At 45.7% G+C, this 26348-nt stretch overlaps 1 protein-coding gene across 1 annotated transcript in view; it reads right to left on the bottom strand.

Annotated features, from left to right (window-relative positions):
* cpne4a (copine IVa) overlaps positions 1 to 10155 on the bottom strand; it is a 51541-nt gene extending 41386 nt beyond the window's left edge. Inside the window, exon 1 of the mRNA XM_073485330.1 lies at positions 9985 to 10155. Coding sequence (XP_073341431.1) covers positions 9985 to 10155 — 171 coding nt within the window. The remainder of the gene's footprint in view (positions 1 to 9984) is intronic.
* Between the last annotated feature and the right edge of the window lie 16193 nt (positions 10156 to 26348).

Raw genomic sequence — 26348 nt, 5'->3', positions numbered from 1 at the left:
CATTCATAGTTAAAGTTACACTTAACAACAACTCTGTTTATTATATTAATTAGATCTTTAATGAAGTTTCTTTTGTTTTAAACTACAGTTCTGATGTGAAACATTTGTCCTTCAGCTCTCTGCACAAATATGTTTCATGAAAGGATGCGGGAGCCATAATTCACTGAGAGAGAGAAGAATAGACGTGGAAACACAACGAGCACAGACACATCTTTTGGACATCTCAAGGATTTTGAGATATTTTATGAAGGTCGGCCTGACGTCAGGACAGCTGGAGGCAGAACGACTCGACTGATCTCAGATCTTTATTTCTACTCATCTTTCTGTTCATGAATCCTTGAGCTCGATCAAACATGCTGCATGTATTTGTAAAGATGATTTTTTAAGAGCTGCAACGTTAGCATCCCGCTGGGCAGCGAGGCCGAGGCTGATACGCATCATATTCCTTCTCTGACATGAGGTGACGTTCACGGTGGAAGTGAAGCTAACTGGAAGCTAAAGACAGACAGAGCTAGCTGGATACGTGGTGAACGATGCCTGCTCAGGCCTGAGTGAGCTGACCAATCAGAGTGGACCGGGCTTTTCGAGAGGCGGGTCTTAAAGAGACAGGAGCGTAAACAGCGTCTCAGACGGAGGATGAATAGAGGTGCTGCAGCACTGGACAGTATGAGGACACTGAGGTTTTTGAGTAATAGAGCATAAACCTGATACAAACCTGAAAATGAGCATCATATTTCGACTTTAAATAAACGTAGTGGAGTAAAAGTATAAAGTTGAATACAAGGTTATTTTCCACAGCGTCAGTTGTTCATGCTGCACAAGTTTTAACTTCTAAACTGATCAATGTTTGATCCAATAAAACTTTAAACTGACAAACTGGGTCCGTCCTGAAACACTGAGTCTCTTCTTAATCTAAATCTGTTCAGATAACAAAACATAATCCTTCTGATGTGACACCGGGAGAAGAGAAACATGTCAGCATCCTGTCTGAACTCTACCTTCCCGTCACTTCATCTCATCACATTCATGACACATTTAAAGACACGAAACAGGTCTGAAACTTCAACCTCCTGCTGAGAGTGAAGAATAAAAGTAAAAGTGACGATGAAAGTGGGACGAGAGGAAAATAAAAACAGACCACAGCTGCAGAGAAAGAGAGACGATGAGGGAGGAGAAGAAGAGGAAGAGAGGAGTGTGTGTCCGTGTGGACGCTTCCACTGCTTTCAACCATCAAGCTAACGGCTAAAAATACTCTGGGAAACATAAAGTGGGGCAACAGAAACCAGGTCTGACCGGATCTCACACACACACACACACACACACACACACACACACACACACACACACACACAAATCCAAAATGAAAACAGAGTTGAGTTTTATAACAGATGTAACACGTTTAAAGCTTCATGCTTTATTATCGTTCAGACGTTTCTTTCTTCAGTTCGATGACACTGAAACGACGTCACCAACAGGCTTCACTTCCTCCAGCTGTTGCTCCAGTAACTTAAATACCTTGGACAGAGAGCTGAAGTCAGTCCAGTTTCCCTCACAGGACTTTATTTCAGAAAAAATGTAGGCGCAAATGTTTTATTTCACACTGATGTACTAAAGTGCTGCTATAACGATGTCCTGGAGGCTTTTGTCAGCAGCTCACAGCCTGGATGGCTCCATAGTTACATTTACACCACATTTCACCTGCCAGTGCAAAAAGACTTCGGAGAAACACCTTCACATGCGTCACTACCGTCTGTCCTTCAACATAAAAATGACCAAATAATGATAAAAGTGTGTGTTTTGTGACACGTTGATGTTGTAACTGCATTACTGACGTCCTGGTTTGAGCTCACTGGGACGAGTAATCTGTCAACTGCTGGTGAAGTGTTCTGTTCAGTTCTTCTACACAGTTCATGGTTGAACTGAACGTGTTGGGTTTGACATCTTCACATGGCTGTACGGTCCAATTCACAGAGAACCGGTTCACCAGGCGATCAGGGTGCACCCAGAGCTTCGACAAGTGTGAAACCACCGGATATTTTTAACGAGATATGGGGACATTTTCCAGCCGTGTTTGTGGAGACAGAACCAGGTATGTTAGACCAAAACAGGTGGTGTGTGTGCCTAAACAGAACCAGAACACAAGAACAGTTCTGTGACAGGATTTCAGTAAAGTTGTTGTGCAGATCAGTCCAGATGACTCTGTGAATACTCAACTTAACACCTGACGGCCGACTGAATGCAGCTGAAACGCTTGAGAGAAAACAAAGATTTTAATGAATAAAGAGATCAGTTAAAAGAAAATGTGAGAAGCTGAAGAGAGCGCAGAGGAGGAGAGAGGGGAGGAGAGAGGGGGAAGGAGAGAGGGGAGGAGAGAGGGAAGGAGAGAGAGGAGGAGAGGGGAGGAGAGAGGGAAGGAGAGAGGGGAGGAGAGAGGGAAGGAGAGAGGGGAGGAGAGGGGAGGAGAGAGGGAAGGAGAGAGGGGAGGAGAGAGGGGGAAGGAGAGAGGGGAGGAGAGAGGGAAGGAGAGAGAGGAGGAGAGGGGAGGAGAGAGGGAAGGAGAGAGGGGAGGAGAGAGGGAAGGAGAGAGGGGAGGAGAGGGGAGGAGAGAGGGGAGGAGAGAGGGGGAAGGAGAGAGGAGGAGAGAGAGGAGGAGAGAGGGGAGGAGAGGGGAGGAGAGAGGGGAGGAGAGAGGGAAGGAGAGAGGAGGAGAGAGAGGAGGAGAGAGGGGAGGAGAGGGGAGGAGAGAGGGGAGGAGAGGGGGAAGGAGAGAGGAGGAGAGAGAGGAGGAGAGAGGGGAGGAGAGGGGAGGAGAGAGGGGAGGAGAGGGGGAAGGAGAGAGGAGGAGAGAGAGGAGGAGAGAGGGGAGGAGAGGGGAGGAGAGAGGGGAGGAGAGGGGGAAGGAGAGAGGAGGAGAGAGAGGAGGAGAGAGGGGAGGAGAGGGGAGGAGGGAGGGGAGGAGAGGGGGAAGGAGAGAGGAGGAGAGAGAGGAGGAGAGAGGGGAGGAGAGGGGAGGAGAGAGGGGAGGAGAGGGGGAAGGAGAGAGGAGGAGAGAGGGGAGGAGAGGGGAGGAGAGAGGGGAGGAGAGGGGGAAGGAGAGAGGAGGAGAGAGAGGAGGAGAGAGGGGAGGAGAGGGGAGGAGAGAGGGGAGGAGAGGGGGAAGGAGAGAGGAGGAGAGAGAGGAGGAGAGAGGGGAGGAGAGGGGAGGAGAGAGGGGAGGAGAGGGGGAAGGAGAGAGGAGGAGAGAGAGGAGGAGAGAGGGGAGGAGAGGGGAGGAGAGAGGGGAGGAGAGGGGGAAGGAGAGAGGAGGAGAGAGAGGAGGAGAGAGGGGAGGAGAGGGGAGGAGAGAGGGGAGGAGAGGGGGAAGGAGAGAGGAGGAGAGAGAGGAGGAGAGAGGGGAGGAGAGGGGGAAGGAGAGAGGAGGAGAGAGAGGAGGAGAGAGGGGAGGAGAGGGGAGGAGAGGGGAGGAGAGAGGGGAGGAGAGGGGGAAGGAGAGAGGAGGAGAGAGAGGAGGAGAGGGGGAAGGAGAGAGGAGGAGAGAGAGGAGGAGAGAGGGGAGGAGAGGGGAGGAGAGAGGGGAGGAGAGGGGGAAGGAGAGAGGAGGAGAGAGAGGAGGAGAGAGGGGAGGAGAGGGGAGGAGAGAGGGGAGGAGAGGGGGAAGGAGAGAGGAGGAGAGAGGGGAGGAGAGGGGAGGAGAGGGGAGGAGAGGGAAGGAGAGAGGGGAGGAGAGAGGAGGAGGAGAGAGAGGAGGAGAGGGGGAAGGAGAGGGGAGGAGAGGGGAGGAGAGAGGGGAGGAGAGGGGGGAGGAGAGGGGGGAGGAGAGGGGAGGAGAGAGGGGAGGAGAGAGGGGAGGAGAGGGGGGAGGAGAGGGGAGGCCACAGAGCTGAAGCTGTAATAAAGACAGCAAACATCATCCTTCATTAACGGCCACATTACAGTTTGGTGACTTGCTGCTGGGACCTGAATGAGGCTGAAGCGTTAAGATCTGCAGCAGAGACTCACAGATTATAATCCCTGCTGGCACCAGAGTCTCACAGATTATAATCCCTGCTGGCACCAGAGACTCAACACTTAAAGTCCACTTCAGTCCAAAGTCCGGAGACAAAGACAGACGTGAAGACGACTGCACGTACATCAGGACGACTCCTACTCGCCATGTAGACCTTCAGCTGCACGACCAGAGCCGCTCAAAGCTGATTGGTCAGTAATACTCGACTACAAACAGAAACCAGAACGCTTCAGATACAAAGATCTCGTCTCTTGTCGACAGATTTCATGTGCAGATATCCGTTCATAGAGATGAACAGGCCAGCGATGCTGAAAGCTGTTGATCAAAGTCAGAACAGAAGAAAAGCTTCAAATCACTGAGAGCTGCTGCTGATAATAAATAAATAAAATAATAATAGAAACGGACGTTATCAAACATAAACTGACTGTAAAGAGTCAAAACTCGGAGCTAAACGAGGCTGAAAAGCTCTCAGAGCTGATGAGAAAGTTAAACAAAGAGTTTTTGTCCTGAACAAACAGAGGAGCTCCGGGCCGGCGGTTCCCCTGAGCTCAGCTCCATTCTGATGAAAAGAAGAAGAGAAAAAAATCTCTTTGATGTGACAATATCTGCTAACGAGGACGCTGATTGGGTTTTAATGGCGGCGCCCTCGCTCTTTAATCAGCCCATCAGAGGTCGTGTTGACTGAGAATCGCTCGGCTGTGTCTCCTCTGATGACTGTTAACACACACATCAGCTGTTGACTGGTTTATTCCACAGCAAAATCATTATCTGATTCAACTCACATGAGGAAAGAGATACACGAAGATCCTGCAGCAGGCGAGACTCGACAGGAGGCAGCGTGAGGCGAGAGTTTAACATCGTCTCCAGCTGTGAGACGCTCAGATCCAACCTGACGAGTGTCGGTACAGTTCACCTGGAAGACTGAGATCAGGGCCCAAACACAGGAAGTCACGGAGCCAGCCAACAATACAAGAGTGCACCGACAGAAATCAGTGCAGCTGCGATCAAACAGGCGGTGAGAAGATCTGCTTGTGTTGACTAAAGGAAGAGTACGCCCAAAAACTGACCGTTATTTACATCCTGTTTAAAATTAAAGTCTTCACTGTAGCTGCTAGGCTAAAAGTGTTAGCATGTACCCGTCTGGAGCGGGCGGAGGGAGGAGATAATGACTGAATTTACACTTTACCATTTAATCCACATAATTCTGTACTGATCAGACCGAACGTGGCTTCAGACACTTTCTTAGAGTTGCTTTATACGCTGCACGCTTCACAATTTTAATGAATGGTTTGATGAAGATCTCCTGGTGCTCAGAGGCTCTCTGGAGGTGTTTATAAGAAACTGGTCCCAGACGAGGGGATGTCAAATGTAACTGGATAAGTATGTAAAAGACCAAACTCTGTAAACTCCACCGGCTGAGATTACTGCTGTTTGTTTTATTTTCACGAGATCGTGATGAATCTCAGCAGCACGGTTCTGGTCGGAGGAGCCTCTCTGTGGAGTCACTCTGTGTTTGGACTCGTTTTCTTCCTCCGGGCTTCAGATCCCAAAATAAAAAGCAGAAGCCAGCAGAGAATTATGTCACTTTTCTCCTTCATCATCTGTCGTGTCGATAATGAACCTGAGCAGCTTCCAAACAGTTCAGCTCCAGATGGCTGCTAACAGAGAGCAGAGGGATGAAGACGAGAGGCCACAGAGGATCTGCAGTGTTTTCACTCTTATTATCACTTTCAGTGAGGTAATCTGATTACCTGGGAGGTTTACATGTTTCTAATTAAACACAATGAACCACAGTCTGCATTATTCGTGCCTGCTGCTGTCGAGGCCTTTCTCCAGTATTCAGCCTGACACATTTTTCATTGTCTTTGGAAACTTTGGGATCTTCTCAAGAATTTAAAACAACGTTCTGTGAGTTTGAACAAAGTTTGGAGAAACGTCGCGGTTAACAGGAGACAGGAAGTTATGAAAGCATGTTATCACCCCTGAACTCATCACTTTCATCCTCCATGTAAGATGGCCGCCATGGTTTGGTTTTAGCGTTGTCAGGCGCCTCTGAAAACAGACCTCCAGTGAGCGCCCCCTGGTGGCAGCAGGAGCTTGTTTTTTCTATAAGATCCTGTTTAAATCAATCTAAAATAAAAACCATGACAACGAGAACATTCAGACCGCTCAGACTTTCACCTTCACGTAATCACGAAGATGTCGTTATGTGACGTGACGTACGGTCACGTGGCGCTGAAGGATTTTTATTTTGAACTCCATGTTCACGTCACTCGTGCTGCCTGATGATGTCACACGTGAACGCGTGTTTATTTGCATCTTTTCATTGACTTTGTTTGTCGTCTGGACGTGTGAATAATTTTACGTCTCTCGCTTCTTTCAAATCTCACCATAAAATGTTTCATGTTGTTTAAGCTCTCGGCACGTGGCGTGTGATCTTATTTAGTCTTGTTTAGTCTTTTTATCTGCAAGTGTAAAACACTTTGTGGCGTTAAGAAAAGTGCTGTAAGTTTATTATTGTTATATAACAAGGTTCAGTGTTTTATCAGGATGAATCTCCTGAGAGGCTGCAGCGCTGTTTGCTCTCCAGCAGCTTCGTGCTGAAACCAGAAGCATTAACTGTGTTCACACATCATGACGCAGAGGCTGAATCTCTCCTCGGCTGCAGATTGTCTTCATGCGTGTGTAATGTAAATACTCAGCTCTGATTAGCTGCTATTTTCTCACAGTGTACTCGACACTACAGATTTTTCCTCTCATCGTTCCCCCTCCTCGTGTCCTGGTAGCTCATTAAAGTTGCATCGTAGAGAAAAGAGAGAACAGCATGTTGGCAGCGGGCGTCCCGACACACTGACGGTCTGCACACAACACTGATGGAAGTAAATCAACGTTTGCAGCAGCACAGACGGCGCTGCAACAGGAAGTGATTCAATATCGTACAGAGTCGCCTCATAAACCTGATCTGTTACTGAAACTCAAGATGTCCCGTTGGATTTCATACCGGCGCAGAAACCAGTGGTGGAAAGTAACTAGATGCTTTTACTCAAGTACAGTTTGGGATCTCGGGTTTTCTGGAGACGTGCACCACTTTTGGCCGCGCAGAGTCAAACCGAGCCACGCCGGTGATGGACCTGCTCCGGAGCAGTGCCAAGCCCTGGCCGCCCCTCCTCCAAACGGGCTGAAGTGACGACTTGTGACTGCAGCCGCACGTAACAAACACGTCTCCTCCTCAGATCAATGCTGAACTCATGTCTGTGCAGGAAACCTGACAGGAAGTCAGAGTTCAGCTCTCAGGACGTCTGCAGCTTCTGACTGGACCTCTTTAGTTTCTCTCGTCCTGTTTGTTCTTTAAACATCTGCTGAGTTTCACTGTTTCATGTGTTCACGTTCAGCTGGTTCTGGAGTCGTGTTCAGTTCCTGCTGCTGAAAACACAACGTTTCCTGTTAAGCTGCTTCATAATGAAAGCTTTTAAATTACTAAATAACGGGGGGCTTTTATTGTGAAGGAGTCAACGTGTTTTTAACTGAATTAGCGGAGCTGCTTTGTTAGCGGGCTGCAACAGCGAGTCAAACCGAGCAGAGCCAGGCCAGCAGATCTGATGGAAAAACGTCATTGGATCACAGCAGACGAGCTGCATGGAGACATCTGACGTTTAAATCATCTCCAGCTGCTTCAGCTGTTCAGCAGAACGCTGCAACTCTGTTTTACTGTGAAGCTCCAGAAATGTTCTGTGGACTACGAGACTTCACCTGACTTTATATCATCAGGAGGAGATGATGGCTGAGCCTGACTTTATATCATCAGGAGGAGATGATGGCTGAGCCTGACTTTATGTCATCAGGAGGAGATGATGGCTGAGCCTGACTTTATATCATCAGGAGGAGATGATGGCTGAGCCTGACTTTATATCATCAGGAGGAGATGATGGCTGAGCCTGACTTTATATCATCAGGAGGAGATGATGACTGAGCCTGACTTTATATCATCAGGAGGAGATGATGGCTGAGCCTGACTTTATATCATCAGGAGGAGATGATGACTGAGCCTGACTTTATATCATCAGGAGGAGATGATGGCTGAGCCTGACTTTATATCATCAGGAGGAGATGATGACTGAGCCTGACTTTATATCATCAGGAGGAGATGATGACTGAGCCTGACTTTATATCATCAGGAGGAGATGATGGCTGAGCCTGACTTTATATCATCAGGAGGAGATGATGACTGAGCCTGACTTTATATCATCAGGAGGAGATGATGACTGAGCCTGACTTTATATCCTCAGGAGGAGATGATGGCTGAGCCTGACTTTATATCATCAGGAGGAGATGATGGCTGAGCCTGACTTTATATCATCAGGAGGAGATGATGGCTGAGCCTGACTTTATATCATCAGGAGGAGATGATGGCTGAGCCTGACTCTCTGATGATGGTAAACCTCAGCTTCAGGCCGTCAGCTGAACACAGCATGAAGACACAGAACCAGCTGTGGGTCAGTGCAGCTCACTGCTCAACGACAGAAGCTACTTTAACCTGAACACTCTTTATTTAAAAGACTCACATCCTTTAGATCAGCAGCAGCAACATCAACTGTGACAGGAAGCTGGAAACCAACTCAGAGGCTAAAATTCATTTATCTCCACAAACAATGAGGTAAAACAAAGAAGAAAAATCATCAGAAGATAAAACGTCCATTTCCTGCAAACAACAGAGTCAGCAGCACTGGAAGTACTCAGATCAGGAAGCAGCACGAGTTCTTATTTTAAAATCTTATATTATATGATATGATATGATATGATATTACATTACATTATATTATATTAGTGATGCTGACGATGTTTAAGCACCACTAATGCTGCAGCTGGTAAAGCTTTAGCTATATTTAACTGACTATACTGCCGGGTAGTTTAACTGCATGGTGGTTTGTTCCCGGTGGTGTTGCAGCTCCTCTAAACTTCACAATATTAGTGGTGAAGTAGAAAATATTATAAAATGGAAGTGCTCAAGTAAAGTGTCTCAAAGCTGCAGCTGTCTGAGCTCATGTGCTCTGCTCGCATCGCTCTTTAATGTTGCTTTATCTTTTATTATTTATTTAACCAGGACTGACATTGAGATTAGTCCTGGTCAACACAGACAGCAGCACAGTCACACCGCTGCAGACATAAAACAACCAGAATGGCACTCAGTAGAGTGCATACCTCCGCCAAGGCCCAAGAGTCCCCTTGTGTCCTCACTCATGGCTACCAGCCACCTAAATACACCTGATGCCTTTGTTCATCAAGATTCATGAATCATAACACCCGTTTCTCACACTGTCAAAGAAAGTGAGAAACATCCTGGATCCGTCCGATCAATTCAACTTTCTGAGTCAATGACGTCTCGTCTGGGCTGAGACTCGTCCTCCATCCAGGTTTGGTGGAAATCTGTTTAGGAGTTTTTGTGTAATCCTGCTGACAAACCAACAAACCAACAGGACAACAAACCAACAAACCAACAAACCAACAGGACAACAAACCAACAAACCAACAGGACAACAGGACAACAAACCAACAGGACAACAAACCAACAAACCAACAAACCAACAGGACAACAAACCAACAAACCAACAGGACAACAAACCAACAAACCAACAGCACAACGGTGAAAACAAAAGCTCCTTGGAGGAGGTAAATGTCAGTTAATTGAACACAAGGAACAAATAACAGAATCGTTAAATATAAAAACATGCGGCCGGATGTCGCTGCCGTCTACAATGATTTCCCGTTGATCCTGTGAGCAGCTCCTGAACATTCAGGCAGCTTCACAGCAGAAACAGACAGCAGGACCTGGAACAGCAGCACTGCTGGTCTGCTTTGTTTACGTCGGGCCTCCCTCCTGCAGCGACACCTCACAGTCATCCACAGCAGCACCACGCGGCCTGTTCATCACGCTCAGCTGAGAAACTACCAGACAGCACCAGAACGGGCGGGCGACCTACCTCCATCCACTGCCCGTGGGACTTCATCTTGAGGATGACGCACGGGTCGGGTTTGGACAGAGCGTCTCGGTCCGAGATGCCTTTACAGGTGAGTCTCAGCTCCACTTTGGTCAGACAGGGGCTGCTGAACAGACCCAGAGAGTTGGCCGCTGACTCGTAGATGTCACTCATGGTGGGAGCGGGACAGGAAGTCTGCACGGGGGAGAAGACAAGTCACAGGATGGATGAGCGTCTTCTCACAACAGAAAGCAGTGAATCTGTCAGGTGAAGACCGCTGGTGTGTCTCACCGAGTCTGTTCTCACATGTGTTAGTGTCTCAGTGACTAATGGGGACAACAGTTTTTAAAACTGGTCCAGTGTTGGGTGAGACGACACCGGCTGCAACGTTTCCCTCAGGGGAATCTGGAAGAATGAAAGACACCAGACTCCATTTGCAAAAACAGTCATTTTATGGTCATTAAACACATTTTATTCAAACCCGACAGAAGAATACAACATAAAGTAAACCCGACCACATGATCCCTGGCTCAACTGTTCCCACATCACAGCTCTGGTCTGAATCCACAGTTCATGTGTTTACGTTCTCAGAGAGAGATCCCAGTAGATTTGGTCAAATATCAGGTTTTAAATTAGCTGAAGAGTTTCTCAAACATCTGTGACTCTGAGCAGCCATGTTGTGACGCGACCTGAGGAACATGTGAACCATCAAAAATGACCTGTGGTGGACGCAACCTGAGACAGCACGACTCTTCTATTGAGATGGTGACAGAGACAATGATGAGTGAGGAGGCGAGGCTGTTTGTAGGACTGGTCTCATGCAGGAAGAACAAAGAGGCGGAGCTCACCGTGCAAGAACGTGACGGAGGAGAGTGTGATGGAGGAGAACGTGACGGAGGAGAGCGTGACGAAAGGGGGAACCTGACGGAGGAGAACGTGACGGAGGAGAGCGTGACGGAGGAGAGCGTGACGGAAGAGAACCTGACGGAGGAGAACGTGACGGAGGAGAACGTGACGGAAGAGAACCTGACGGAGGAGAACGTGACGGAGGAGAACGTGATGGAGGAGAATGTGACGGAGGAGAACGTGACGGAGGAGAACGTGACGGAGGAGACCTGACGGAGGAGAGCGTGACGGAGGAGAACGTGACGGAGGAGAACGCGACGGAGGAGAGCGTGACGGAGGAGAGCGTGATGGAGGAGAGCGTGACGGAGGAGAATGTGACGGAGGAGAACCTGACGGAGGAGAGCGTGACCTCTGAACCTTCAGACGGACACAGCTGTAGTGATAACGTCTCTCAGCCTCACTGTGACGAGATGATCGCCTCACATCTGATTCACGTTTCATAATTACACAGAAATGTTTCTGGAGCGTTAATCAGATTAGACTAACAGATTATTTCAGTCTGTCTGAGGAAACCTTCAGCTGGAGGAGTCTGATTACACTGAGTGGAAGAATTCAGACATTATGTTCAAAGTTACACACACACACACACACAGACACACACACACACACACACACACACATACACTCTGTAATAACTGGCCGGCTCAGTTTACTGATATAATTCAGTTTCAGACTTGAAGGACTCAGACGTTCGTCTGCGACAAGTAAAAGCAGAAGTGCATTAAAAAGTTACTCAGGTATCAAAGTATTTAAGTATCCAAAGTAAAAGTACTCATGTGTATCCTGTGTCAGAATCACATCACCTTATTGGATCAGAACTTGTGAGGTGTTGTGCTGCAGGTTGAACTACTTTATATACTGTCGTCTATAACAAGCACCATCATTCATCAGCACACTGTATTCATGCAGCAGAGTCACTTTGTCAGTTTCTAAAACTCGGCACCGCAAAAATGTTCACGCTGCCAAAAAGTCTCGTCTTCAACAGACGCCAAAGTTTTCAAATCTTTTCTCTTCATCCAAAATCTCCTCACTTTCTAAACGAGTCCTCATGTTCCAGAGAAAGGTTTTGCTCACAGGACTTTCTCTCCTAACAACACGTTTAGTGTGAAAAATAAGCTTCTTTAAAGCAGATGCACCTCCGGCCTCCTGGTGCGTCACATCTGTGGTCCAGACAAACTAAATCTAAACTTAGTCTGTGTGTGATCGAGCGCTGACTTCTGATCCCGATCACACATCAGTCTCAGTCTCATCGTCTCCATCACTGATAACCTCCACCCTCACAGGAAACCATTTCTGCTGACTCAGGAAGAAGCAATCTTATCTCCTCCTCCTCCTCCTCCCATCACTTCATCACCTCCCTCCACTATCCCATCACAGCACTCCGACTCATCTGATTAACCCCCAGCAGAGCGAGGCTGCGGCATCCGGTCGCCTCCGACCGGCCATCAGTAATGTTCTCCACAGGAGGAAGTTACAGATATCGTCCAGTAATAATATCCTCCACACCACCGGCTCCAGTTACAGCAGGTGTAAAGAGGAAGAGCAGAAGAGGACATCACAGTCAGAGTCCAGGAGGCTATTTTAAAAACAGACCACAGATCAGCTGTTTGACTGCAGAGGGTCAGATCGACGGTCGCAGATCGACGGTCGCAGATCGACTCTGACAAACACCATCGCAGCATGTTTCTGCTGCAGAGGAAAGAAAAGTACAGTTTCTTCTCTCCACAATGCTGCAAATAATCTACATGGAGTTCATGTGCTTCTTAATCAATATCAGTGAGATCAATATCATTGATCACTTCCCAGTTGTTCATTCCTGGTTGCAGAGGCAGAACTCCGTTTCAAACAGAAACTGACTCTGAGGGTCAGGCGTTAAAATCATTTGTCCTTTTGTCCTAAATTCAGCAGTGAAAACACAATAAAGCAGCAGACTTCAGTGTTTTTCAGGCCAGAGGCACTTCAGACGAAGCAGAGAGATTCTGTCTCGTATACTTTACAGACGTCCATCAGTCTGCCACAAACTCAAGATAAAATACATCTGCAAATGTCAGTATTTTCCAAAACTGTCCACACTTTCCAAAAATATCTCGACTTAACAAGACAATGTTCACACTGCCAAAAAAATCCTCATTTTCTAAAAACTGTATTTTTCTTTACAAATGTCTTTAATTTAAAAAAATGTCCTTGTTTTCCAGAAATATAATCACTTTCCCAGAAACACTCTCTCCTCATCGGTCCATATCATCAGGTTAAAGATGTGCCTTTATTTTGAAATTCCCCTGATACCTCTGCGTCACCTCGCCTCCTTTTTGCCAACTTAAGATACATTTAAGGATTTGTCTTCAGTAAAATCATATTTATTATGGTTACAATCAGACTTGTGGTGAATGAATGGACTGTAACATATGAAGGCGTTTGTAACGAGACTTTTAAAAAGATTAAAACCAATAAAATGAATGTCTTCTTCCAGATCATGTGACAATAACACAGTGTGACTTTGGGAGCAGCAGTCCTTTAATAAATTAAAGATACAAGACAAACTACTTCTCTGTTGTCAGAGCGTTCAGCTCCGCCTGTCACTCACCATCTACTTAAATAACCTGGTTTCCATCTCAGGTCACGTCTACAGACAATCAGACGTCCAATCAGCTTCATGCATGTGAGCATGTGCAGAACAAAGACTTGAGACTGAGTCTTCAGTCCACTGGATAAAAACTGACCTCATTAAGAAGATCAGCCTGACGACGGCAGCCCTCATTAAACACAGTTTCCTGCTCTGCTCAGACTGGAGCCATCAGCCAGCAGAGATCCTCACTTCAGATATTAAAATCTGTATCACCACAACTCCTCTGATCTCAATCACAGAAGTGACTGTGAGCTGGAGGCAGGAGGAGGTGGAAGTGATGCTCAGGGTTCAGAAATTAAAACCAAACATCACAGTAAAAACACAAGAAATAACCTGCCGCACTGTGAAGAAGAGAAACTGATGCTGAGAGTTTGACTCAGATCGGATTAAATAATGTAGATCAGCTGCACGAGTCTCTGTGAATGAATACATGAGCTATTAGTTCACTTAATAATTCAGAGATGTCTCTTTATCACTGTAACGCTGTGCAATAACTAGCACATGATGATCTCATGAGAAGTCGTACACTAGTGAAAGTGTTTCCCTCCTCAGTCTCTGCGTCACCTCTGACCTTCATCACTGACTTTCTGCTCTCACTGAATATTTTCAGGCTTCAAACAACATGTTGGTCACAAAACATTTAATTTTACACACATTCGTATCGTTTTCCAAATTTAAATGCTTTATTGAATCCAACCAAAATAATCCCTGACTGAATGTTTGTTGTGTGAATGAGAGATGATTGGTTGATGGAGATAAACGACCGGTGGAGCTAGTTATCCAGTTGGTTCCATGAAACCACAGAAGAAGAAGACACAACGAGATCAATCACACATGAAGCCGGTGAGCTAATGGCTATCATGCTGTTATGCTATATGCTATATGCTAGCACTAGTCGGTCACAATCTCTGAGCTTCCGTCTGTTTTCTCTGTGTTGATTGTTCATCATTTTATTAATTAAATAAAAAGTTACAGCTGAAGGGAAAATGCTCTCTAAGCTAGCTAGCACACTAACTGTTAGCTGGCATGTTCGTGAGCTCGGTCGATACTGAGACAATAAGCTCACACAGCCGTGTCAGTCTGCTGACTGTCTGCAAACCACTTTATACTCTGAGATGAGCTTCAATACAACTGGATGATGACACACAGCTAATAAGCTACGTTAGCGTCCTCCATTTTGGACTCTCTGGGCCTCCGTCCACTCAGAGCTCAGCTGTCAGGACGCTTTGTTACAAGATGATCTTGTTGCAAAGAAATAATGCAGATTTATTTCCACTGACTGAAGTTTAAAATGATTTGCACGAGTAAACTAAAACTATTATTCCATATACACATATACACTCTATTACACCAGTCACAACACTAATTATGTTATAAAATAAAGGCTTTGAATGGATTTTCTGTGTGGGTTAAAGGAACAGTTCACACAAAACTGGAAACCCACTCATCATCTCCTCCTGATGATATAAAGTCAGGCTCAGCCATCATCTCCTCCTGATGATATAAAGTCAGGCTCAGTCATCATCTCCTCCTGATGATATAAAGTCAGGCTCAGCCATCATCTCCTCCTGATGATATAAAGTCAGGTGAAGTCATCATCTCCTCCTGATGATATAAAGTCAGGCTCAGTCATCATCTCCTCCTGATGATATAAAGTCAGGCTCAGCCATCATCTCCTCCTGATGATATAAAGTCAGGCTCAGCCATCATCTCCTCCTGATGATATAAAGTCAGGCTCAGCCATCATCTCCTCCTGATGATATAAAGTCAGGCTCAGTCATCATCTCCTCCTGATGATATAAAGTCAGGCTCAGCCATCATCTCCTCCTGATGATATAAAGTCAGGCTCAGCCATCATCTCCTCCTGATGATATAAAGTCAGGCTCAGCCATCGTCTCCTCCTGATGATATAAAGTCAGGTGAAGTCTCGTAGTCCACAGAACATTTCTGGAGCTTCACAGTAAAACAGAGTTGCAGCGTTCTGCTGAACAGCTGAAGCAGCTGGAGATGATTTAAACATCAGGTGTCTCCATCAGCTCGTCTGCTGTGATCACAGAGATCAACCTGATCTGAGGAGATGATGTTTACATCCTGTACGTGCGGCGCAGTGTGGAAACATGCTAACACTTTATCTCAGCAGCTACAGTCTTCATCTTAATAAAGGCTGTAAATGTAAATGTTTTGTGGACTACGAGACTTCTCCTGACTTCCATCAGCATGGAGGGAGATGATGAGTTTTTTTTTTAGCTGTTTCTTAAAGGTCAAAACACAGAAATGCTGTAATGATACTTGTAAATCAGGAGTTTGTTCCACTTTGAACCCATTAACTGATGCAGAAAACCTGCAGCAGGTCATCCGAACAATCTGCGGCGCTGTACATAAAAAACATGATTCTCAATCTCTCATCTGTGAAGCTCATCATCAGTCTTGTGTAACCCGAGTACAGCAGCGGGGGGTAATTTCACTGTGAATTGCGGTGTGAGCTCAGCAGGTGGAGGTTGGGTGGAGGTGTGGAGCGTTTCATGGAGCCGCCCTGAAGCTTCACACGGCAGCGTTCAGCTGCTCAGTCAAGCGGTAGATGAATCCTCCCAGCAGCTGAGGCTCGCCGCACGCTGACATCCAACATCAGATTAAAGAGCTGCTCATGAAAATCACATCACACAGATCCCCGTGCAGCTGCAGCTCTACAACAGACTCAATAATTCATGTCATTCAGACGCTCCGCTCGCTGTCAGCGCCGCTTTCTGCCTGACGACGGTACAAACATAATGTTTATGGACAATAATACTATCAGAGCTTCACACACACTGTTTTCATCCTGGTGGCCAAACACGGTACTGCAGCTCAAACTACAGTTCTTCATCCTCCATCTCTGAAACAAGGTCAGTTATCACTCTGTCCTGTGGCTTTAAAACCAGGAGGGCTTTTTATTTGTTAAACTTTCTCTGAACCTAATGGAGCTTTTTATTATGACTGATGTAATCATACTGTAAAACCTACCGAGAGAGCAGGAAGCACAGAGGAGCAGCTGTGTTTAAAATAAATGGGCTCAAGAGTGTCTTCAGTCTTGTTGATTAAATGTTAACACCAGAGCAAACAGTGCTTCTAACGTACAGAGAGTCACTTCACAGCTGCATTAACCTGCGTCTGAGTGACACCTGTGATGTGATGTCACTTCCTGCTCTACATGAAACAAACCCGTCCGTCACTGAGACAAACAGACTCCATGTTTCTACTCAAAGACAGAAAGAAGTTCATGGAGAACATTTGAATTTACAAGAAGGAACAAATAAGTCAGAGTCTGTCAGAGACAGAGTTTCACTACGTTATAAAGTTTGTTTTAACTCAACAACTCTTAAATCACTACATTTGCTAAGGGAGTCTGGTGATGATGTGATGTAAAGTGGTTTCATACTCTGGTACAGTACAAGTATCTCAGACTTGTATTTAAGTACAGTACTTGAGTAAACGTACTTTGTTCTACAGATATGAGGACTTGTTGGTTTCCTTGCCCAGTTTGTTGTGAACTACAGTACCCATGATCCTCAGCAGCTGTTGCTATAGAGACAACTCCCGCCACACTCTGGAAGCAGACGGCATCATGTGATCAGCTCTGATGTGTAACTGTGACCGTCAGACTGATTCTCTGTCATTATCACCTGCTGTATAAATAACCTGACAGACCAGAACGCTTCTGTAGTCACATCGGACGACTGACGAGCTGAGAATCGCTCCGATAGTCTCAACGTTCACAGACTGTGACGTGCACAGACACGAGACGTGATGCTTTTATTCAGCCTGCAACACTGAAACACTGAACACGTTGGAGGTGGAGCTCAGTGAGTCTCTCTGAGGAGTCTGATCATCTTCCTCCTCCATCAAAACTCATCAGTGAGCCACACTGTTGTTCATCATCACCATGAACACACACACTGGAGTTCATCTGGACTCACACACACACACACACACACACACACACACACACTCACTCACTCACTCACTGTGTCCTGCTGATCGTTGAGGAAACAACTGAACCTTCTGAAACATGAAACTTCAGCAGGAACCAATGTGCCACAGACAGGAAGTCGGACAGTGCTGGGAGACGCTCTGACATGGTGCTGGTTTGAGTCTGCAGTCTGGATCCAACAGTTAAACCTGGACACGAGCTGGAGGCTGCTCAATCCTCTGAAAGCTGCTCAGGTGCACGAAGCTGAAAAAGCTCGACGTCCAGAGTATTAAAACACCTGGATCTGAGAGAGGGAGCAGCTCAGCTCCAGAGGAGACACATCCCATCAGTTACACCGGAACACTGAACAGTTAGCATGCTAGCTGGCTAAGTGGTGTAGCAGTTAAGATCCTCACATTTTGCTCTCTCTCCCTTATTCCACCACCCTCACATGTTCCTGTGCTCTGTATGGTCCACCTGGTGCTCTGTATGGTCCACCTGGTGCTCTGTAGGGTCCACCTGGTGCTCTGCAGGGTCCACCTGGTGCTCTGCAGGGTCCACCTGGTGCTCTGCAGGGTCCACCTGGTGCTCTGTAGGGTCCACCTGGTGCTCTGCGGGGTCCACCTGGTGCTCTGTAGGGTCCACCTGGTGCTCTGCGGGGTCCACCTGGTGCTCTGTGGGGTCCACCTGGTGCTCTGTAGGGTCCACCTGGTGCTCTGTATGGTCCACCTGGTGCTCTGCAGGGTCCACCTGGTGCTCTGCAGGGTCCACCTGGTGCTCTGTATGGTCCACCTGGTGCTCTGTAGGGTCCACCTGGTGCTCTGCAGGGTCCACCTGGTGCTCTGTGGGGTCCACCTGGTGCTCTGTATGGTCCACCTGGTGCTCTGTAGGGTCCACCTGGTGCTCTGTATGGTCCACCTGGTGCTCTGTAGGGTCCACCTGGTGCTCTGCAGGGTCCACCTGGTGCTCTGCAGGGTCCACCTGGTGCTCTGCAGGGTCCACCTGGTGCTCGGCAGGGTCCACCTGGTGCTCCGGTTTCTTCCCTCCATCAATGTGTCTTCAGGTGAAATCGTCTGTCTCAGTAAACCTGCTCAGATCAGCTTCAGTGTAAATGGACCTGTGTTCACTCTGCATTCACAGCCGGGTCAGCAGCTCTGCAGCAGACAGGTCTTTATCACCTCGCTCAGCTCTGATTTATCGCGTTATCAACATCTGGTGTTGACGTGTAAATAAGGACAGACTTTGGGAGACTGGTGATCGAGGGGACATCGTCTCTGGTTCACTGCTGTTGTTCACTGTTTCCAGCACATTCCTGACAGGAGGCGTGACGTCAGTGACGTACAGCATAATGCTTCAGATAAAAAGCTTCCTGTGGGAAGTGGGAATGGGGTCAATGGGCCATTTTTAACGGGCTGACGTGTAGATCCGCTAATTTTGTTGGAAAAGCGGCATAATGTCTCTTCCATCACAGGACCCACAGGGTGACGACGAAGCTGGAAGCTCAGGATGAGTTCAGGACACTGCAGCTGCACCACGACTCCTTTCAGCCCACGTTCATCTCCTCGATCTACGACCCGCATCACATCTATCCTGAATCTTCTGGCCCGCGAGACTCACCAGGGCCCGTCGCCCAGCATTAACTTTAGTTTTGAGCACACCTGGTCCACAATTAATCTTTTACACTCCACCATGATGAGGTCTTTGTTTACTGGATATCTAGACGGGATTAGGATTAGGTCCTTCTGCAGCACTCCTGGTTACATTCACCTCCACCGCTTCACCTCCACATCAACACAGACAGCACACAGACACAAGTGGAGATACTGGAAGTCACACCTCTCTCTTATCTTGTTGTAATGTGACTCAGATCTCCTTCGTTAGAACAGACTGAAGTCAGAACAGCACCTCAGTGATTCAGACATTTATCTCCAGATCACAAACTTCACCTTCACATCATCACATCAGTTTTTAGATCCACCTGCAGACGCTTTAACTTCATCACAGTCAACATTTGCTGCAGACTGACCCTGTCGGTGTGTTAGTGACACACCTGCTGTCAGGTCCTGACAGATAACCTGGAGATGGATCCTTCCTGATAACAGCTGATACACAGACAGAGTTATAATTTCAGATATTGATCGTGTAACTGTGATCAGAACAGTAACAGTGATGTTTCACCTCTCTGCAGACTTTCAGGTCGGTCGAGTGATTTTTACAGAAATTAAGTGAAACCAGCAGAAGGAAGGAAACTGAGCGCTGCACGCTGGATTTGAAACGAGGCACATGGACGGTCACAGCACCTGCAGGTTTTATCTCACCTGCACAGACCAACGTTTACGTCTCCTCCCTGAGCTTTTTATCTCTGTCCTTCATCACTGCAGCTCACGGCTCAGCAACTTCAACAGAGTCTCAGCTCAGAACATCACAACTTTGTAGCTCCACTGATGAGATTTGTGTCGGACACTTTCTCCTCGTTAACGTCCGATTCAGACTCCAAACATTATTATAACTTTAATATTAAAACCATTCAGACCAGTGAGCGCTGGTTCTCACACACACAGACACACACTCCTCTTCTGTATCTGGATGTCAGGACATAAAGGAAAAATTTAAATCCTTCTGAATTATTCATTCTCATATTTGTGCAGCAGAACAGAACAGAACCTCTGATTCTGAACATCAGGTCAGGACACACAGAGACACCCGCTGACACACACACACACTGAGAAACACTCAGGACTGTACTGCTGCACTCAAGTACTCGAGTAAATGTACTTAGTTACTAAGACAAACAGCCGCCAAACAACACAACACTTGAACCGGGTCATTTGAGCAGCTGGTCAGGACACTCAGGACCATGATACTTTTAACCAGAACAAAAAACATGATGTTTTCTGAGCCGAGTGGTTTCTGTGCCTCCCAGCCGGACCAGAACCAGAGCGCTGTCACAACCTAACATGGAGACATTCAACCTAAAGAAACATGAAGTTGCAACATATACACGTATTGCAGAAACGTACGATCCCAACATTTAATCTGGTTTATTCAGTTTAAGACGGAGGTGGCGGGCGGATCGCTTTGTTACAGCAGGTGGCGGTAAAGAGCCTGAACACCGGCCGCCAACCGCAGCGACAGTTAGCTGTTAGCTGTTAGCTGTTAGCTGTTGTGAGGCTGAAACAACACGTGTGTTACAGACTCTCTCATGTGACAACACACAACAAACAAGCTCATGTTAAATCAAAATATCTAAAAATATCACGATAATCATCTGGTGAAAATCTGACAGCTCTAATCTGTGACGGGCCAAAATCAGCTGATCTCTTCAGACGATCAGTGGGGCTCAACAAAATACTCACACACACGCACACGCACACACACACACACGCACACACACACACACACACGCACACACACACAGAGCAGCTACGTGTTAAAACGTTTAGAGGACGGAAACAATCTGTGTGAAATATGTGAACACGAGTTTAAACCAACAGGAACCACGAAGAGAAAAGCTGCAGAAACTGAAATACTCAAGTGAAGCCTGAGAAGCAAATACCACCGAACACACAGACGCTGCAGAGCTGCACGAGACTCCTGAATGGGAAATCAGTTTCCCCTCAGGGATCAATAAAGTATTTCTGATTGTGAGATCAGTCAGAGATCTGTGAGAAACGTCCAGTCAGCAGTTTAAAACGTTTAATATCCAAAATAAACTGATTTGAGTCGACTTACAACTGCAAAGTGTTAGTTAATGATTCATCAGCTGAGTGAAATCCATCAGTCAAATCTTATTAAATATTTACTGAGAATGTCTTAATATTATAACATCAGTGAACCTGCACTGTTTAAAGGACGGTGCCTACAACTAGATCCACAATGCTTTTAAATCCTCGAGTCCAAAGAGAAAATACATTTAAATCATCTTTCAGAATCTTTTCAGAACCTTCATCTTACAGGAGAAACCCACAAATCACTAAAATCTGATTAAAGAGCCGTTCTGTCGTCTTTCCAGCAGAATATCTGATGCAAACTGAATCTTCACAGTTTGTATAAAACAGAAGAAATCATCAGCCAGAGGAGCAACAACAACTGTGCAACTCAACATATTCGGCTTAATATTACAGGAAAATGTCTGATTTATAAAATATACCAGAAGAAAACCGTCAACACTGAAAGAAAACATTAAATATCAGCAGCAGCCGTGAATCCACAGACACGAACGTTACAGTGAAAATATGGCAGAAAGAGAAATATGATGAAATGTCATAAAATCCTCAGAATCAGCGTCTCGTGCAGCACAGGGACACTTTCTTACCTGGTCACAGGTGCATGAAGAAGCAGCTCCAGAGTGAGAACAGCATCAGAAAGTTTCCACTTTCAGCTCAGACGGACTGAACTGAGATCAGCTCCACGCTTCATCCTCTCCTCTCCTCCTCCTCCTCTCCTCCTCCTCCTCGGGCTGCTGGAGAGCCTTTACAGCCTCCAGCCGCCTCTCGCTGCTTTATGGTGGGGGAAGCCTCACACACACACACACACACACACACACACACACACACACACACACACACACACACCGGAGAGGAGGAGGAGGAGGAGGAGGAGGAGGAGAGAAGAGCAGCCTGCAGCGCCTCCTGCTGGCCAGAGACAGGAAGCACAGGCAGCAGGTGGAGCGCTGGGACCTGGAGACATGAGGGGAATTATTGCTGCCAGCACCAAACTCTGTACAAATATCTGAGTATTTAAGAAAGAATCCACTAAATGTCTCGTTTGTCATTCACGTATCAGTTTTATCATCTCCATCAGTCCACAAGCGTTCACCCTGCCACATATCTCCTGCTGAGAGACAATAAATCACAATGTATTACACATTTATGACATAAGTGACTGTATGAATATCATTAGAGAGGGAGAGGAGGCGATAAAGAGACGTCTGACGTCTGAGGCAGCAGAGACAATGTTCTGTTTGTCTTTGCATTAGTTCATGCCATCTTTTTCTGATACGTACGAAAAGAAAGAAAGAAGGAAAGAAAGAAAGAAAGAAAGAAGGAAAGAAAGAAAGAAAGAAAGAAAGAAAGAAAGAAAGAGCTCAAGGTTTGTTTGTTTCTGAAAAGAAAAGCGGTCAACATTTATGTTCTTTACTGTCTGAGCTCAGCAGAGAAATCTGTTTTTGGGTCACATGACCTGGACGCTATTGAAAAAAACCTGCTGACTACACATGGAAGCTAGTGACCGAAAATATGATTTTTCATTAAAATATTATTATAAAGTGTGACGAGGACTAAAATCCAATAAAAACAGGTGCGTCTCATTCAGCCAGTACAGAGACAATTATTTCCTCTCTGTAAAAATCAATTAATTACACATCAGCAATCAAATTAGCTGTTATATGAAACCAGTGTAGCATCATGTGGATCCAGGATGTTCGCTAATAACAAAAGTTTCTGGTTTATTTTGCTCATTTTCAGTCAACAGTCATTTACTGACGTCCCTCAAAGTGCCGACCTGAACCCGACTTCACATCCAACCTGAACCCGACTTCACATCCAACCTGAGACCAACTTCACCATCCAACCTGAGACCAACTTCACCATCCAACCTGAGACCGACTTCACATCCAACCTGAAACCGACTTCACATCCGACCTGAACCCGACTTCACATCCGACCTGAACCCGACTTCACATCCAACCTGAACCCGACTTCACACCATCCTGAACCCGACTTCACATCCAACCTGAAACCGACTTCAGATCCAACCTGAACCCGACTTCACATCCAACCTGAGACCAACTTCACCATCCAACCTGAGACCGACTTCACCATCCAACCTGAACCCGACTTCACCATCCAACCTGAAACCGACTTCACCATCCAGCCCGCGGTAGGAACATGATCATGACGTCATTGTCAGCGGGAGCTATAATCCTGACGTAACTCATAATCACTGTGGCTCAAGTTCAAAGTTCAGTTTCCAAACATTAAAATTAAAAAGTCCGCGTTCATTTTTGTGTGTTTCCTCTAAATTACTGTTCACAGTTGTGAAGTAGTTTTTTGCCATCAGACTCGAAACCAGCGGACCGTGTTTTCACATCCAACATCAGAACATGTCGGACCGACGCTGAACACCTGAGGAGCTGAATGAAGACACTCACTGGTCTGTAGCCGCTGTGCTGACCGCCATCATGCTAACCGTCATCATGCTAACCGCCGTCATGCCAACCGCCGTCATGCTAACCGCCGTCATGCTGACCGCCGTCATGCTAACCGCCGTCATGCTAACCGCCATCATGCCAACCGCCGTCATGCTAACCGCCGTCATGCTAACCGTCGTCATGCTAACCGCCGTCATGCCAACCGCCGTCATGCTAACCGTCATCATGCTAACCGTCGTCATGCTAACCGCCGTCATGCTAACCGTCGTCATGCTAACCGTCGTCATGCCAACCGTCATCATGCTAACGAGGCTCCGGCGCGGTCGCTTTGAAGTCCGGCCTCGAGCCGCGGTGTGTTTGATGATGAATCCACAGAGACAGTCTGCTGTCAGTATTCAAACAGTTTCTGTGAGAACAAAAAAAGGCATTCTTGTTGTTGTTGTTGTTGTTGTTGTTGTTGTTAGCATGACTGGTAGCCGTTCACTGGTCCGTCAGATCCTGCGTTCATGACTTCGCGGACCAATCGGAGGCAGAGGAGGGCGGGTCTGGGTAAAATCTCGCGGAAGTTACGTTCATGTTCACGTTCATTATTTAATACTTTTTAAGTTTTATTTTAACTGTAAATTATTAATTTACAAACACGACGGAAATGACCAGATGGAGCAGCAGCACAACAGAAGAAACATATAACAAGAACAACAACTGAAGGTCATAATAATAACAGGTTTATGTGACAATCAGTTTTAAAAGTAAAACATCTTCAGTCTCTCTTCTCCTTAAAAACATTATTATGATGTGAATTAATAATTTGTAAAATGTTTGTCGGTCCAACATGATTGTTTTGTTTGTCTCCTGTCACAGCTTCAGTCAGCCAATAGGATCACAGCGTTTGAATCACGTGGTGTCTCTTTCATCAGTTCAACAGTCTGGTAGCTGTACTCATAGACATGTATACATGTATATGTCTGTACTGCCCTAATGTTAGCTAGCTAGTGTTTGCAACGTTAACGTTAGCTAGCTAGTGTTAGCAACATTAATGTTAGCTAGCTGGCGTTAGCATCATGAGGTAGTGCAACCTGAAATGCTTGAAAAAGATGTCCCTCTAACAAAGATTGATATTTTACTCATTTTTAACAAGTCCAACTTGTCCCCAGATGAAATGTACATAATGAACGTAATCATTATTTTAGCCACATAGAAGTGGCTTGTCAGACGCCCTCCTGTCACATCTTTACAGATACAGATTTAAAATCAGATTTGTCTTCCACTGAAAACTTAGAACTGAAAAAAACAGAAATTGGCAAAAACTATGAGACTATTTAGAAATTTAAAATGTACTACTTTGATTTATTAGACCTCTTTATACAACATGTAATGTGTACTTGAAATTCTTTTAAAAAAAAACAAAAAAAAACACAACAAGCTGGCAGCCTGAGGGGGAGCTGATTCAAACGGCACTGTTGAGCCCTGAACGCCACATTTAGTGGCTGAATGTTATCAGTGGCACATTTAAAATATACAAAATAAACAACAATAAGGATTAAATAATGATGATGAATCTGTGTTGTGTCATAGCTGCTCCAGAGGTGATCGTATATATGATGAGCTGAGCTGCTTCACAGCAGAGAGGAGGGTCCATTCAGACGGACGGATGAAAAGTCGGGCCAAGAGGATCAGGATGTTCAGTATCAAGTCACTCCTGTGTAATGTACAATAATATAATATATATAATATACATTAGATATTGGACTTGTTTCAGTTCCTTGAATAGGCAGAAACTGAAACAGGTCCAGCTGATACGATACAGCACCTCGACCCACCGATACAGTTCTGTCCACCTGCTGACGTGTGACTGCAGACAGCTGACGGATGGATGATGGAGGTTCTGCTGCTCGGCTCCAACGGTCAGTGAAGCCGAAGCCTCGCAGCAGTTAAACAGTTAAAGTCGAAATAATGGCTGAATATGAAGTACAATTTTAAAGTACTTGTACTTTATTTGAGTAATTACATTTTACTACCACTGCTTTTTACTTCATATGTTTATGACACATATTTGGAGTATTATGAACAAAATATCAGTGATGTAATGTAACTAAGTACGTACTCGTACTTCCACCCCACAACATTTTGGAGGCAAACATTGTACTTTTTACTCCATTACATTTATTAAAAGACTTTAGTTACTAGTTACTTTGCAGATTACATGCTACATCAGAGCCAAAATATCACAATTTTTTATCAGTTTATTTGATTAACAATCGAATAAAAAGCACTGATGTGATAATCAAAACATGTTGAAGAACAAACATGTAAATAAACGTATCGTTCACGTGTACATGTAGTATCAGATACTTTAAGACTTTTACTTGAGTACTATTTGTACGGTTGACTTTCACTTTTACCAAATTAATATTTTAACACCATATCTTTAACTTAACTCAAGTATGACTTTTGGGTAATCTTTGCAACACTATAAAAATATAATATATAATAATATAATACAGAAATATATATTATCACTGATTAAACTAGATGAGATTAGATCGGCTTCATTTATCTCAGTTCACTTGTTACAACAGCTCAACATGCAACAAGTGTAATAACACACATATAAGTATTTTATGTATGAATGTATATTTAAATCAACGGACTTCACATTTCCTGCAGCACCTGAACGCACCTGTTCTAGATGTCCAGGTGTCTAATTTTCCAAACGGTTTAAAACGCAACATTTGTGT

The sequence above is a fragment of the Pagrus major genome, chromosome 17 (genome assembly GCF_040436345.1).
Source record: "Pagrus major chromosome 17, Pma_NU_1.0".
In the NCBI taxonomy this organism is placed as follows: Eukaryota; Metazoa; Chordata; class Actinopteri; order Spariformes; family Sparidae; genus Pagrus; species Pagrus major.
Note: the sequence above shows the minus strand (reverse complement) of the source record. Positions and strands in the feature narration are given on the sequence as shown.